Raw genomic sequence first — 14,356 nt, forward strand, 5'->3', positions numbered from 1 at the left:
CTCTGGACCTGAGTTAGCTGTCGCCTCCTCCAGGAAGCCTGCCCGGCTTCCTGAGTCTGTGGGGCCTGGTGCCCTCCATGGATCCCCTGTCACAGCACTCACCTGACAGATTGCTGTTTCCCTTTTCCCACGACATGGGATGTGTTCTGTTAAATTTCCTTACCCTGCACAGGGCCTGGCGTGAGGCAAGCACCTAATAGACGTTTGCTTAGGGAAGGAGGACGCAGGGGTCTGGAGGTCTGTGGGGTGTGTGCCGGCTCCATAGTGGGAACAAGCCTAGATAAAGCTCCGCCCACAGAGCCTCCCCGCTAAAGTCCATGTTAGCATGGCCCCCGAGAGCGGCCCCAGAGCCAGCCACAGAAGCAGGCACCCAATGCAGCATTGCTTTAGACGGTGCTGAGCCGGTGTGCAATGTCTTAGAAGCAGGTAAACATATTTCTGACAAGGAATGAAAAATATTTCGTTTTTTACTATCCTAAGGCAAGCAGTCATAAAATGAATAAAATAAAATGGAAAAAAAATCCAGTTTTGAATCACTACAAGCTGCTCTTAGGTTTTGTAGAACAAAATGTCCAGTTCTTTCCTATTGTTAAAAAACAAAGATTTGACAGGCATATTATGCACATAAAGAAACAACGTGACAGGTCCTCTTCAGCCACTGGGAGAGTAAAATGAGATCAGAAAATGCTGGCCCTGGGCCTCCTGGGCGTGTGAGGGCACAGATTTCTTATCGGGGTCCGGCCAGATGTCTATGGGGCCTCGCTCCGGGGTGAGAACCTGGGGAGTGGAGACAGGGTGCCTGCCTGCCCCCAAACCCTCAGGGGGAAGTGAGTCAGCCCACAGGGCACGGGAAGAGGACTCTCGTGGGAGGTGTGGCTGGTGCACCTCCGCCCCAACCAGCACTTTGCCCACAGGTGCAGGACACTGATCTCAGAGCTGGGGAATGGGGGACCTCCCCCTTCTAACGCTCAACCCTCCCTTCAGAGAAGGGCCCCAAGGCCTTGATGCTGGGCCAACTATTAGGAAGCTTGCCTGTGGCCTAAGCTGTACCTTCTCATCTGTTGTTACCAGTGAGAACACGGATTTTTTAAAACCTCCATCTTTCTGATTGATTTTGAACTCGAGGGAGCAGAGGCATGACTTGTGATCACTTGTAAGTCCCCCTGACGCCCCACGTTCTCTGCTCAGCATGTGTGCTGTGTGTTTGGGTCGAGACAGCAAGGCGACGTCCCCAGTCTTGGACTCTGCTAACCAGAGACGGGTCTGGAGGGCGCTGAGATGGGCCGGCATGTGTTTCTCTGAGCCTTCCAGACAGAGCAGGGCTTCCCCAGGTGGTGATGGGAGGAGGGCGAGCGCCCAGGGCAAGATGCCATTTGCAGCAAGAATGCCAAGGGACATGCAAACTAGCTTGAGCCGCACTTCGCTTACAGGCTATGAAAGGAGCCCTGTGCTCCTAAATAGAGAATGGAAGTGGACCTCAGTCCTGCCAGTCAGGTACCGGTACTGAATGGCAGTTTTTAAAATGAGGTATAACTTGGTTGAGGGGGGTTGACTGAGGACGTCGCAGGGGCCTCTGAGCCCCACTGCGAGATTTTCTTCGCAGCCATCAGCCCCGGGGTGACCAACTCGTCCCCGTTTGCCTGGAACTGTCCCCGTTTCGGCACTGAAAGTCCCATGCATCCTGGCGAAACCGGACGGTCGGACACCCTGGCTGTCCTGTAGGTGCTCCCAGGGGAGTCCCATTGACCCACTTTTCTTCCGGGGGTGCACTCAGCACCGAGTTCTCTCCACGGGGGAGACACAGCACCTCCCAAACACTGGGCCTTCAATCACAGACACGCGGCAGAGCTAGTGTCCCTGAGGATATGAGGCAACACCAGTCTAAGTCCAGTCCCCACAGACGGTCCCAAATGGGGAACTGGGCCCCTCTCACCTGGTCCAGAGTCGGGTCTCTAAAGGGCAGCGCCGGGCACCGCCTCTCCTGCCACCACCCTTGTGAGATTTCGGGAGGAGCTGGCAGGCCAGGGCAGCCGGCACAGCTCTCTGCGTTTAGGGTGCAGAGTGTAGCGCCAGCCAGCCAGCTTGGCAGGGCTCTGTGGTCATTGGCAGACAGGCAGCAGCCGGCAGGGGCTGGTACAGGTGGGCACGGGGTGGGCGACAGGGTGAAAGCAGACAGCAGCCGCATGCCAGGCGGGCCCCGTGTCCTCTGTGTCCAGGGACCCGTGCTGCTAACCTTGCACAGTCGTTGAGAAGAAGAGGAGCCCTGAAAGCCTGAGCTGGGGCCAAGGCCGTGGGTCTGGAACCTGGTGTGGGGAGGAGAGTGTCGGGAAGGGCCCGGGGCGGGAGAACTTGGTAACTGGCAGAGGGCTGGGGATTCCCGACAGTCTGCCCCGCTCCAGGAGGCTCTGGGGGCAGGAGAGAGGGAGAGCCCCCTCCCCAGGCCCACTGCCCCAGCCCCACCCCGAGTCCCTGGCAGTCCCTGCTCTTTGCTCACTGACCACAACCATCGATCAAACACCTCTCAGTCCCCAGCCTTGCCCCAGGTGCTTGGCAGCGAGGCTTGGTCCCATTTAAAAGTGCCGTGTCCTGGAGTCCTGACACTAACTCTGCAAGGCTCGCGGCTCAGAGGGATGAAGGCGCTGGCCTGCAGCAGCCCCTGCAGTTGGCGGGTTGCGGGGGGCTAAAAGCCAGCCCAGGAGGGGCCTCCGGGGGATAAGGAAGGAGGCCTGGGTCTGGCATCGCCACGTCCTCCGGGCGTGCTGGGCGCTGGGCGCTCGGAGGCTCATTCTCAGTGAACGCTGGAGTGAACGAGGAATAAACTGAAAGTGTCTGCTGGGCTCTCTGTGTGACCCCCTGGAGGCTACACTGTCGCATTTGGCTCTCCTGGTGAGAGGGACGTTTACTGAATGCACACTTACCATCACCTGTATCTGAGGGGCCACCAGCCAGCCAGGTATGAGTCATCCTCATCTCCCGACCCACCTGAGGACACAGACTCAGCCAGGTGACGGTAGCAGTGATGTGGGCATCGCCACTTAACCACCTGTGTGACCTCAGCAAGGGTTTGCCATAAGTCTGTTACCAACGTCTAGTGCCCTGTACACGGGGAAGGATGGACAGGTGCTCAGGGAAGAAAACTATATTTTAAATGCCCTTCCAAAGATTCTGGAAGGAATCCTGATTAAGATCATTAAGGCTTCATCAATATATAAGTAGCACTTTAAAGTTTAACTCACGTGCTTTCAGAGAAAAAGATCTATAGACCAGACTACATTAATAAGTTGCATGTGCCTAAAACACCCTAAATTAATGGAAAAGGCAAACCAGGATGCATTTTTAATAAATACGGCAGTAAGTTATTATATTTAGTATGTAAAGCACATAGATAAGTCAGTAAGAAAAACCATAGTTATGACCAAATACGTATTAAATATGTGAATAGATGAATGCATGATTGAGTTAATGTATGAATGAATAAGTAACAAACAAGGGCAATGGAATGTAATTACGATTCACAAGAAAGAGGAAAATGGATAATACACAAAAATCCATTATCACTAGCACTCAAATAAATGAAAATTAAAATAATGACATCATATAATCTCTGCCTATCCTATCAGCAGAGTTCTTAGTGGTGATATACGCCATGTTGAACAAGAAACCGGCAGCAGTAACACTCAGGTAGAGGGGAATTGGTACCACTTTTCTGGAAAACATTTGACAGCATGAAAGCTCTTCAAAACTCTCTTACCCATCAGCCCAGTGATTCCACTTCTAGAATCTATCCCGTAGAAGTGTTTTAGTATGTCGATAGAAACTTATGGGTAAAGACGCTCATCGCTGCATGATGGTAAATAGGAAAAAGAGCAGAAATGCCCTCAATATCTTAACAACGAAAGAACCATTACTGAGCGTGTGGCTATAGGTGGAATGATGCAGGGCCGTTCATTCTCGTGGTGGAAGCTTATGAAGCAGGATTAAAAACTCAAGTATGATCCTGACCAAGTTTTTTAAAAGGGCGTGGGAAAAAAACTGGAAGGAAATAGCCCAGCTGTCGCAGGTGGTTTCCTTGAAGGGGGTTTTGATTTCCTTCCACGGTCTCTAAGTTTTCTACCATAAGTATGAGTGACGTTCAATCAGAAAACAAAAAGGCATGCACGTGCGCATGCAGACACAGACGGACCAGAACCATGCTTCCAGAACAAAGCGAGACGCCAATGTACAGTTTCTTGTATGGTGCCGGGAAGCTCAGACAAGGTGTATGGACAGAAATGCCGCTGGGCTCTACCTTTTCACACAGGGCAAGCACAGTTCCAGCCTGGATTATTGCAACCTGTTCTTCATTTCTCAAATTCTAAAACACAAAAATGGGCAAGGGCATTTTACACTGATCTCACATCACGTGCAGACAGTCAGCCCTACACAACGCTGACAGCGGCCTCCCCAGGGTCAGCCCCACTCACTGACGGGACCAGATGTGACATATCTGAGGACTGGCCCTCGGGGTGGGAATGTCTCATGTAGTAGCCCTGAGCCTTTTAGAAATAGGGCCTCGCTCAAGCTGATCTTTTAAGAAGGCAGAAGTCTCACTTTCTGATTTCAGAAATCTCGACTGATTCCACTTTCTTCCTGGACATTCATTTTTAGGCTTTCTCCCCCCTCATCACTCACGGGCTATCAGGACGATCTAACTTCAGAACCCCACTTCTGATGGATGTGGACCCAGCCACCCACGCAGGAATGTGGCCATACAAAAGCCTTACATTGTACTTAGTAGATCTCTTAAATTAGGAAGAAATTAAAACGAAACGAAACAAAAGCCACACAGAGTACACCCGAATCAAAACAAGAACACGAAACCGGAAACCGATCGCTCATAGTTACCCCATTATCGCCAAGGATATCTAATTTCTTCATAAGTTCAGAAATATTCACATCCTGGAAAAGATGTCCAACGTTCATTTTGTGTGAGCTACAAAGACCATGCATACCAATCTCTAGGGCCTCAGCCCTCAGTCCTTGATAAGACACCTCTCCCTTTCTCGTCTCTGAGAGCCTAAGGCCGGGCAGAGTTACTCTTAGCAGTTCCTTCAGGGAGAGAGGGAGGGCTGGTAACTGCTGCGTATTGGCTGAGTTTTATGCCAGCACAAACACCGCTTTCTAGAAAGGCTCACGGAATACTGTGGGTCAGAAGGACCCCTCTGTGCCCGCGGGCCTAGCGGGACTCCAGGGTCACGGCAAACACTGAGCTGCTAGAACGACCACAGCTACTGTCTCTAAAATACTCGGCACCCTCTGGGCACCGCACTGAGCCCTTCATGTTCACTATCTAATTTAACTGTCACACCCACTTCACGGTGTGGGTGTTGCCACTCAGCTCTCCTAGATGAAGAGACTGAGGGTCAGAGAGGTTACAGGCCAGAGCTGGGAAGTAGCCAAGCTGTTGCCTTCAAGGCTGCATCCCAAGGCTCTGCTCTTTTAACATGAATACAAGTAGAGTAACATTTGGTGACCCGCTGGAATAATGAACTCTGCCTTTCAAAATATAGTGGAGGGACGGGGGTATCTTGTTAAAATCATTCCTACCCCTGGCACCGGCACACGATCCCCTTTCCAGCTGAGCCTAGCGTTTGAGCAGGCTGTGGCCGTAGTAGAGCGGGGGCACCCCCCAGGCACGCTACCTTAACTCCTTCCTGGTGACAGAACAGCTGGAGGGCGCTGCTGTTGTTCTCGGGGAAGGTGGTGATTTGGAGGTTAAATGCTGGCGACCTCCGCTCTCTCTCCTGGGGAAAAGATTTGGTTTAAAAACAGAACTTTATTGGATTATTTACCACTTGCCATTTTCCCACGTTACTTAGCAAAAACCAACGAATTCCAGTTGGCAAAGGTGTTACTAGAAAGCACGCATTCAGGCTACAATCTTGATGGAGACTCTGTGTCCTGTCTGCACCACAGGGGATCTCCTGTGGACACGGGGTTACTTCTTAATCTAATCAGCTGGGAAGAAGTGGTTAGCAGAGTGTCCTGAGTTAACCTGCTGATGGAAGCTCAGGAAGTCACACTACCATCATTAAATACTCGGGAAGAACAAGCGCGTGAAATTTCAACAGAAATCATCGTTACCTCATTTCATCCTCACACAACCCCACGAGGCAGCCATGACTGCTTCCGTTTTGTGGACAAAGAGAAGGAGGCTGGGGAGGCAGAGACCCCCCGAGGTCCCACATGAGCGAGTGGCAGGGCCAGGACCCTGACCCTGGCTTCACATCTTTTTCAATATAATCTGCTGACTTTGTTCACAATTTGTTTTTGAACCGCACTAACACTACTGCAATGATCATTCTACCTCTGCCTTAGATTAACAGTCGAATCTCAACTACTCAGGAAGGAGAGCAAGCATTTTCCCAGAAGCAGTACATTAATCTTGTGTAAAGTGACAAGTTTTTAAAAAGGACAGGAGAAGCCCAGTTACTTACAGAAATAAAATACAGCAGCTGAACAGAACTCTGGTCTCAAACGTGTTTTCTACACAGAGCTGCCTTTAAACCCTGAGCAATGGACAGGTCAGCCAGCAGAGAAGACCTTTCCCAAATGATACCTTGAAATCAAACTGCTTTTATTTTCTCAAAATTATGGTAAGTAAGCTTGCCTTGGACCATGCCTGCAGAACCTAGCTACAGAACCAATGGGCTTCTTTAGCCATTCAACTAAGAAATGTAGCCAAGATGAGCACCAGACGGCAGGTCTTAAGCAGATGCTCTAAAGGAGAGAGGAAGGGTGGGGCCATTAATTCAATTAATTTCCACCAAGCCCCAATCTGCCTCACCTGGTTTGAATCGGTTTAGCTAGAAAACCTTACTTCCCTTATTAGACAAGAACAACACAATTCACAATGGTTCCGTGCTACAGATGCCTTTCCTACCTGTAATGCTTACTTAAATGGGGTCTCCACAGAAAAGGTGACAAAAGAAAGCCCATGTTTTAGATGAACAAAAGTCAAAAGACTGGTTTCCAATGGCTCCAAAGGATGGTGGAGACACTCAAAGAAAGTTCTAGTAAAGCGACCGATGCTTATGGAATTCTCATGAGAAAGACACAAAGAGACGTGGAAGGTTTTCTAACAGTGGCAGTAGTATTAACCATGACCTTTCCTAACTTCTACTTCTGTTGCATGAACGAAGGAAGGACTCGGTTCAGGTTCAAGCAAGAGCTGAGTTGCACGGCAACGCTTGGTTCTGAGATATTCAGGCCACGGTCAATGTCAGCACAACAAAGAACAAGATGGGAAGTTCCAGTGCAAGCAGAATTTTAACTGAGGCCGGGAGGAGAAAACAAAATCGGAGAAACACCAACATTGCCAAGGAGCTCGCTTTTACTGAGGGTTCTGGACACGCAAAGGCTTCAGCGGAGGGACAGCAGAGCCGTGTCACCACAGATGCTTAGAGAAAACCAGTCACAAACTCAGGTGATGTCTCACAGGTCGATGATTTTTAAATGGAAACAAACAAAAAAGGGGTATGAAGTGGTAGCAAGGCAATACAGTAACACACCCGAGGCAAGGTTCCCGTAGGAAGCAATAATCCCATCAATATCCCTCACACTGGGTCCAACTCCGTGTATGTGGGAAGTCACTGAAGATTCGGGACAAGATTTCTACCTGTGAACAACATTCAATCTCCCTTCACGCTAAAGAGTCGTTCTGAGTTGCCGTTTGAGTTACAAACAACAATTGTGTTAGTCCAATACTGCTTGCCATGTCTGTATTCACTGCATGAAGGAGTTGGAACGTTACAAGCTTTCTCAACCGCCTATGCAAATACCTCCTTTTACCCTGTTTACTTACCTCGTGTTTACCTTGGCAAATAGAAAATGGGCCAAACTAGCAGTAAACACATTATAGAGTCAGCTGCGGGCCAGGTCGGACCCCGCTCTCTCAAAAGGTGAGATTCATGCATGCAAGGTCACTTAAAAAGGTGTGTTATTAATTGCAACAGTGCTTCTGTCCGGGTTTGCAGAATGCATACCAGGTGACTATGCATGCAAGAAGGAAGTAGTTATGGAAATGAAACACAAATAAAAAAGGCAAAATATTGCAAAAACAAATTATTTTATTAAGTGCAAAAACAAGCCGTAGGCAATAAATATATTAGCTCTGGTACATGTCCAAAGACTTCGGTGAGCATTCTCTCCAGAACATATTAAGGCAGTGAAATTATTCTGAACATACAGATTTAAAAAAAAAAAGAAAAGAAAGCAAGTGTCACACGTCCCCTTACACATGCTTGAAAACATCTGGGACTTTACATGAATTTCAGTTTGGGCTCAAAGAGAATGTCTGCTCCGTTTGAGAGTTTACAACAGATAGAGTCTCTTACTTCGAGCTCTAGCACTCTGAACTCTAACAGCTCATTCTGATCCTTTGCGTCTTGCATTTCGTTCTTCAGCTGGTTCTCTTCCATTTCCAGCCTGTAAATCTGGAGCAGAAACACCTGTGGGTTAACGGGTGGGAGAACCACTGTCTCTCACTAGGGGCCATGAGAATGTGTCCCCCGATCACAGACCCCCTCGGTGTTGGCCTGAGGACACAGGGGCTGTCACCAGGGGGCGGGTGGGAAGGGGAGGCTTTCAGCGAGTGGGTGAAGAAGGCCTTTTCTGTTCCGGGAGCTGGGGATGGCACAGATGGAGGCCGCGCCTGCTGCGCCCCTGCGGTCCCGAGCCTGGCCCAGCACGGGGGCCAGATGTTTGCTGAATACACGAATGGTGGGGAAACTGAGGCATGGAGCGATTAAGTCCCGTCCCCAAGGTCAGTCGTGGGGGAAGCAAGAGTGATCCCCAAGCTTGTCTGAGTTCCTTCCGACCCGGCCCCCCAGTCAGCCCACCCAGAGTCCGGCAGGAAGTCACCCTGTACTCCCCAGAGTGCTCCTATGGGGAGCCCAAATGGTAGCAGATCTCCCCAAAGCACAGTCTGGGAGGGGGATGGCCTGGGTCCCAACCCCCCTGGGAGACCCTGGGTCAGCTACATAGCTGTTGGTACCTTAGAGGCAAACAGCAGCCCCCCCACTAGGCTGCCTGAGGTGAGACTAAGACAATGCATGGAAACGAGGGCCCCGGTGGGTCACGGTCACCTTTACTCCCTCCTGTCTCTACTGGGCTGGTACTGCCCCACCCCCGGGAGACATTTGGAAACACTGTGAGAGCTTTCCGTGTCTCCCAATAGAGCGAGCAGGACCAAGGATACAAAATCTCTCCCAACGCACAGGGCTGCCTCGCAGGACAATGACCAGTCCTGTCCCAATGCCCCAGATGCTGTGGAGAGACACGGGACAATGGATGGCCACACAGCGGGCCAGTGCAGAGCTGGGACAGGGCCGCGGCCCCCCACCCAAGGAGGCAAGGCTGGGCTCATACAGTTGGGGCATTCTAGGATGCTTAGAAGCTACGGCCTAACCCAGGTCCAATTCCACTAGTACAGGAGAGCTCTGGCAAGTTCCTTGATCAGAAAGTTCCATGACCAGAGAGGGAAGGCCAGGCTCAGCTCTGCCAGCGCCACGGCCTCCGGTCCATGAATTGGACTATGACCGCCGAGGGCCTGCTTGCCAACCAGTGCCTCAGGCCCATGCACGGGAAGCAGGCAGGGGAGGAGGTCTGGAACCCAAGGCAATGGCAGAGGTGGCCTGGGAGCCCAGCATCAGAAGAATGGGCAGCCCCAATCATGTCTGCAGGGTGCTCTAAACCAGTTCTGTGGACCCCGCCCCAGAGGACAGAACCAGGACCAGAGGCCAGAGCCCCCAGGAGGGGCGTGGGTCAGACTCCCGCGGCCAGAGCAGGCCTCTGAAGTCCACGGGGGCTCCATGATCCCCTGCGGAGGGTCAGGGTGTCTGTGCCACATACCTTTTCCAGCAAGTCTTGGTTTGTCCTGATGAGCAGCTGCTTCTCTTCAACCCATTTGGAATCCTAAGGAAAAGTACTAAATATGTTCAAACTCATTGAAGCAAACAGACAGTTAAGTAACAAATAAAGTGGCAGGGGGAAAGGTCACTTCGTATGGAACTTTCTATGAAAACGTCAGAGAAAAGGACAGCAGTTAGAACGATCGCATCATCCCTCAAAACCTGAAAAAGAGAACCAGCGGGTCTGTGGCGCATCCCTCCTCCACCTCTCACGTTCCTTAAAGCACAGGGAGTGCGTCTGTATCACTGACAGAAAAGCACCTGTACGGCGACTGAGCTGGCCCCAACAGACCCTCCCCTGGCTTGTTCCCTGCGGCCCGCAGGCCAGCGCCCAGGCCGCACCCCAAGGGTCTGCCCACACTCAACACACCTGGAGTCATTACAGTACCACATTTCTGCTCATCCTAGACCCTCTGCCCGTGACGCCCTAACCAAGTCTCTTTGCCTGGACAAGTCCTGTCCAGGAAAGTTCCAGGAGCACAAGGTGCTAAGTCTGTCTTTACACCAGCATCCTGAGTGCCTAGCATGGTGCTTGGCACACAGCCGGTGCTCAATAAACGCCAGGGGATGGATGAAGGAGTACACGAGGGAACTTTCTTCCTCCCTTCCTTCTACCCAACATTATCAGCCTGCACCGTCCCTGGGCTGACACACGCGTAGGTCCCACGAGGCTGAGTCCCTGTGAGGACAGAGCCGGCTCCATTCATCTTTTTTCCTGTGGGAGGTTGTTGGCAACGTCCCTCCCATCTCTGTGCCCCTTTGCAACGTGACTCTGCAGCTCCTTCCATGGAGAGATGCATCTCTTCCTGCAACCTCGAGGCTGGGCGTGCCTGCAGCGTGCTTTGGTGACTGGGATATTAGTGAACGTGACACAGGCAGAGGCGTGGCATGTACTTGTGCTTTGGGGCCTGCCTTTTCCTCCTGCCCCCAGACCACCAGGTAAAGGAGCCAGGGTAGCTTCCTTAAGGATGAGGGACCATAAGAATCTGGCCAACAGCTGGCACCAATGCAAAGACAGGACAGAGAGGCCACTTAGGGCCATCTATCCCCAATCGATCTACCAACAACGAAGCCTCTAGAATGACCCCAGGTGAGACCAGTAGCAGAACCACCAGCTGAGCCCAACCCAAACTGCTGACCCATAAAACTGTAGCCAAATAAAATTTTTGTTATTGTAAACAACTAAGTTTTGGGGTGATTTGTTAGGCGGTGATAGCTAACTGATACATCATACCCCAAGCACAGAGCCTGGCGCAGGGCAAGGGCTCTTGTAAGTGCTCAACAAATGAATGGCCATGTGGTCTGTCCCAAACTGGCCTCTTCATTTAGCAGGAACTGAGGGCAGAGTGGGCCCACAGACAGGGCCTAGCACCCTCAGGTAGGAGGTTAACTTATTCGTAGACTGTGGTCGGGTAAGTTACAACCTGTGAGCTCAGCCTCGAAGAGGGAAGATGAGGTCAATGGCAGGTTAGAACAGGAGTCTGAAAACAGCTTCATCTCTCACCTGGACTCCACCCAGCTGCTGCTGAGTCTCCCCTTCCCCTATGTGTTAAGTACTATTATTAGCCCCATTTTAAAGATGAGGAACCTGAGGCACGAGAGACCATGTAACTTGCCCAAGGCTGTGCAACAGGTCAGCGGTGGGGCTGGAATGTGGCGGGTTTGCTGCAGCGTGTGCCCTGCACTGCACTCCTGCCTCCGCAGAGGATTCTGGACCATGGTTACGTGACCAGCTCCCAAGGGCTGGCTGCTACCCTGTGCCCAGTCAGTCCTGCATAAATGCTGCCACGGTGAACTGCTCTGTGCAGGCTTGAGTTCCAGTTACTAGCCAGCTGCCTCCATTTGAATCTCAGTCACAACCTGAGCCCTCATCCCACTGACTGGACACCAGAGTTAGTTCTAAGCCATCTGCTCTGTAGCTCTTCCTGAGCCCCCGTTAACCCTCCTGGAGCCTCTTACAACCCCTTCCCTTACACCCACCTCCCCACTCCCTGTGTCCCACCGTAGGGCCTCTAGGAGCCCATGCCAGACCTCCTCAGGTCACCTCCTGCCCTGGGGTTGGGGCAGTGGTGCCACCACACACTCCACCTGCCCACACACTCCTTGGCACCCTCACAAGAGGCAGGAAATGTGCCTGTTTAGGCTGAGGCACTGAACAGCCTCTCCTGGCCCCTGTCGAGGAGGATGTGCTATGGATAGGCCAGTACAAGATGGCGCTGCCTCCAGCGCTGGATCCCTGAGTGACCACATGGAGTGGAGACCCTCTGCCTACAGGAGGACACGCAGCGCGTCAAGCAGGACAGAAATCTTGTGGTAAGCCACTGAGAAGTCCCGGTTATCTCTTTCCACAGAGTTCTGACGTGGAGAGCATGGCCCACCCGTACTGACCCCTGGGTTCATGTTGCTTTTAGATGCTACCCTCTGAGAGGCTGGACCTCCACCCAGAGCCCCCCAGGGTCCCCCCACCCCAGGGGATGGGTCTGGGCCCAGGTTTTGCCTCTCGACTGTGTCCTGCTGTCAACATATGCAATGAATTCAAATTCAGAGAATTCATGCCTAACCAAATTCAGAGAAAGCGCAAACGGAGGTGACTCTAATCTGAGAAGCTCGGGGCCCAGATCTGTATGTGGCAGTCACCACATGGAATCCCGAGGCCGCCTCTGCCTGCCGTCACTCAGAGCTAGCTGCAGGTACCAGTTCTTTTCCACAACTGAATCCTCATAGGCAATGCCAGCTTTTCTTCCAGATTCAAGTCAGAAAAGATTTTGCTGACCACTTTACTTTTGGAATTGTCTCCTATTCTTGTGCATTTGACAAACAAAGAAAAAGCCAAGTCAGGATCTCATAACGTGTCTGATTTTTAAAAACTTGGTAAAGAGGCGCGTGAGCTGGGATATTCTCGCCTGGTCTCGGCTAGTGTTTTTTTCTCTTGTCTCCGCAGTGAACGATGCAGATCCACAGAATAGTCCCCTTGGCACCAAGGCCCCAGGGACACCACCAAGGGAACAGAAATGTAAACAGCCACAGAACACATGACCGTTTCTGCTCACCTGTCCCTTCTCAACCAGTAACTTCTCCAGATCTTCGATTTTGGCCTGACACCTCAGCAGATCAGCTTGGAGCTGTTCCCGAGTCTGAAATGAAAAAGACCAGGAAGTGAGCATGTCACCCTGGATGGTGACAGGAGAGTGGAAAGGACCGGGCTGCAGGATCCAGTCCTAAGAAACGGGTCCGTTTTTAGGAGCACACGTGCAAACTGGCCTACCTGGTTCCTCTGTCACCTACAGGTGTGACGTGTGTAAGAACTGCAAGGTCTTGAGAGGCTGTCAGTGCTACCCCCTCAGTTTAGAAATAAGTCTGCAGACTGGAGAAGGGGCCAGTTTCTTCACTCACATCAGGTCCCAGCCCAGCTGACCAAGTGCAGTGGCTGCATCACGAATGCCGGCAACACTTTCATGCTTGCTTAGCCCATCTCGTGGGCCTTTGCCACCTAGAACAAGGGCTGAATTCCAAAATACCCCAAGGACCAGGCAGGTACTATAAAGAAGGGAGCCAACTGGGTGTGGGGTAATAGGGAGTGGTGGGGACTGTGGCAAACCAGAGGCACATGTCCCATCTCAGGGGGAATGCCACTCAGCGGTTGCGGCCAAATGGGACTATGTGGAACGGGAAGCCCCGTTCTGCCAGGTGTTCTGAGCCCTCAAGAGAAGCCAGGAATCGGAATTTCTATGTGAAATCTCCTGACTTTTAAATGCTGCAAGTAGATGAAATTTTTAATGAAAACCACGATCCAGCCCAAACCACTTCCAGCAGTATACCTCCTCCAGTCTATCGGTTACAGGTGGAATGCTATTGTAGCACTAGAAGCTTCCTTCCCCCAGCCTCACTCGCCACCTCCCACCTCACGGGGCTGTTGTGGGAAAGAAACGGGGACGCGCTGGGGTGAAACGTTGGCCCCAGCGGGTGTGCTCCCTGGGAGTCCCCCTCGCCTTCCGAAGGCAGGGCCAGCGGACTCTGGTCTGTGTGACTCCTGAAGGTGGGGTGATGGCCAGTGAGTGGACATTACTACAAGGCAGAGCTCAGCCCAGCACGAGGGCTGGCGTGGCCCAGACCTGGGTGTCCAGCAGAGCGCCGTGTGGGCTGGGACACCCCGACCGTCTCTGCCTGGGCTCCTTACGGACATGCCTGAGGGCTCCTCAGCCAGGAGAGAGGGAAGTCTGTTTAACAGTGGGCCTGATTTCATCACTGAGTCTTAAATTCTGAAACCGTTCTTGCCAATGGACGGCGCACACGACACGTGTGAGACGGCAGCGTTCCTTCTGCAAGTTCCACCGTCACACTGAGGATGGGCAGATAGTCCCCGTCCGGTTTGCTAAACACTGGAATGTTGCCACGGCGGAAGCTGT

The 14,356-nt window shown here is 51.9% G+C and overlaps 1 protein-coding gene across 3 annotated transcripts in view; it reads right to left on the reverse strand.

The window, feature by feature from the left end:
• JAKMIP1 (janus kinase and microtubule interacting protein 1) overlaps nt 1-14,356 on the reverse strand; it is a 132,044-nt gene that overhangs the window by 20,322 nt on the left and 97,366 nt on the right. Inside the window, exons 10-15 of one of the 3 annotated variants that reach the window (XM_065877910.1) lie at nt 13,001-13,084; nt 9,892-9,954; nt 8,376-8,474; nt 5,682-5,783; nt 4,885-4,938; nt 4,289-4,354 (exon numbers count right to left, since the gene is read on the reverse strand). In XM_065877910.1, coding sequence (XP_065733982.1) covers nt 4,289-4,354; nt 4,885-4,938; nt 5,682-5,783; nt 8,376-8,474; nt 9,892-9,954; nt 13,001-13,084 — 468 coding nt within the window. Of the gene's footprint in view, nt 1-4,288; nt 4,355-4,884; nt 4,939-5,681; nt 5,784-8,090; nt 8,475-9,891; nt 9,955-13,000; nt 13,085-14,356 lie in introns of those variants that run through there. The other 2 variants (XM_065877911.1, XM_065877912.1) reach the window with 2 other exon arrangements.

The sequence above is a fragment of the Phocoena phocoena genome, chromosome 5 (genome assembly GCF_963924675.1).
Source record: "Phocoena phocoena chromosome 5, mPhoPho1.1, whole genome shotgun sequence".
NCBI classification, from domain to species: Eukaryota; Metazoa; Chordata; class Mammalia; order Artiodactyla; family Phocoenidae; genus Phocoena; species Phocoena phocoena.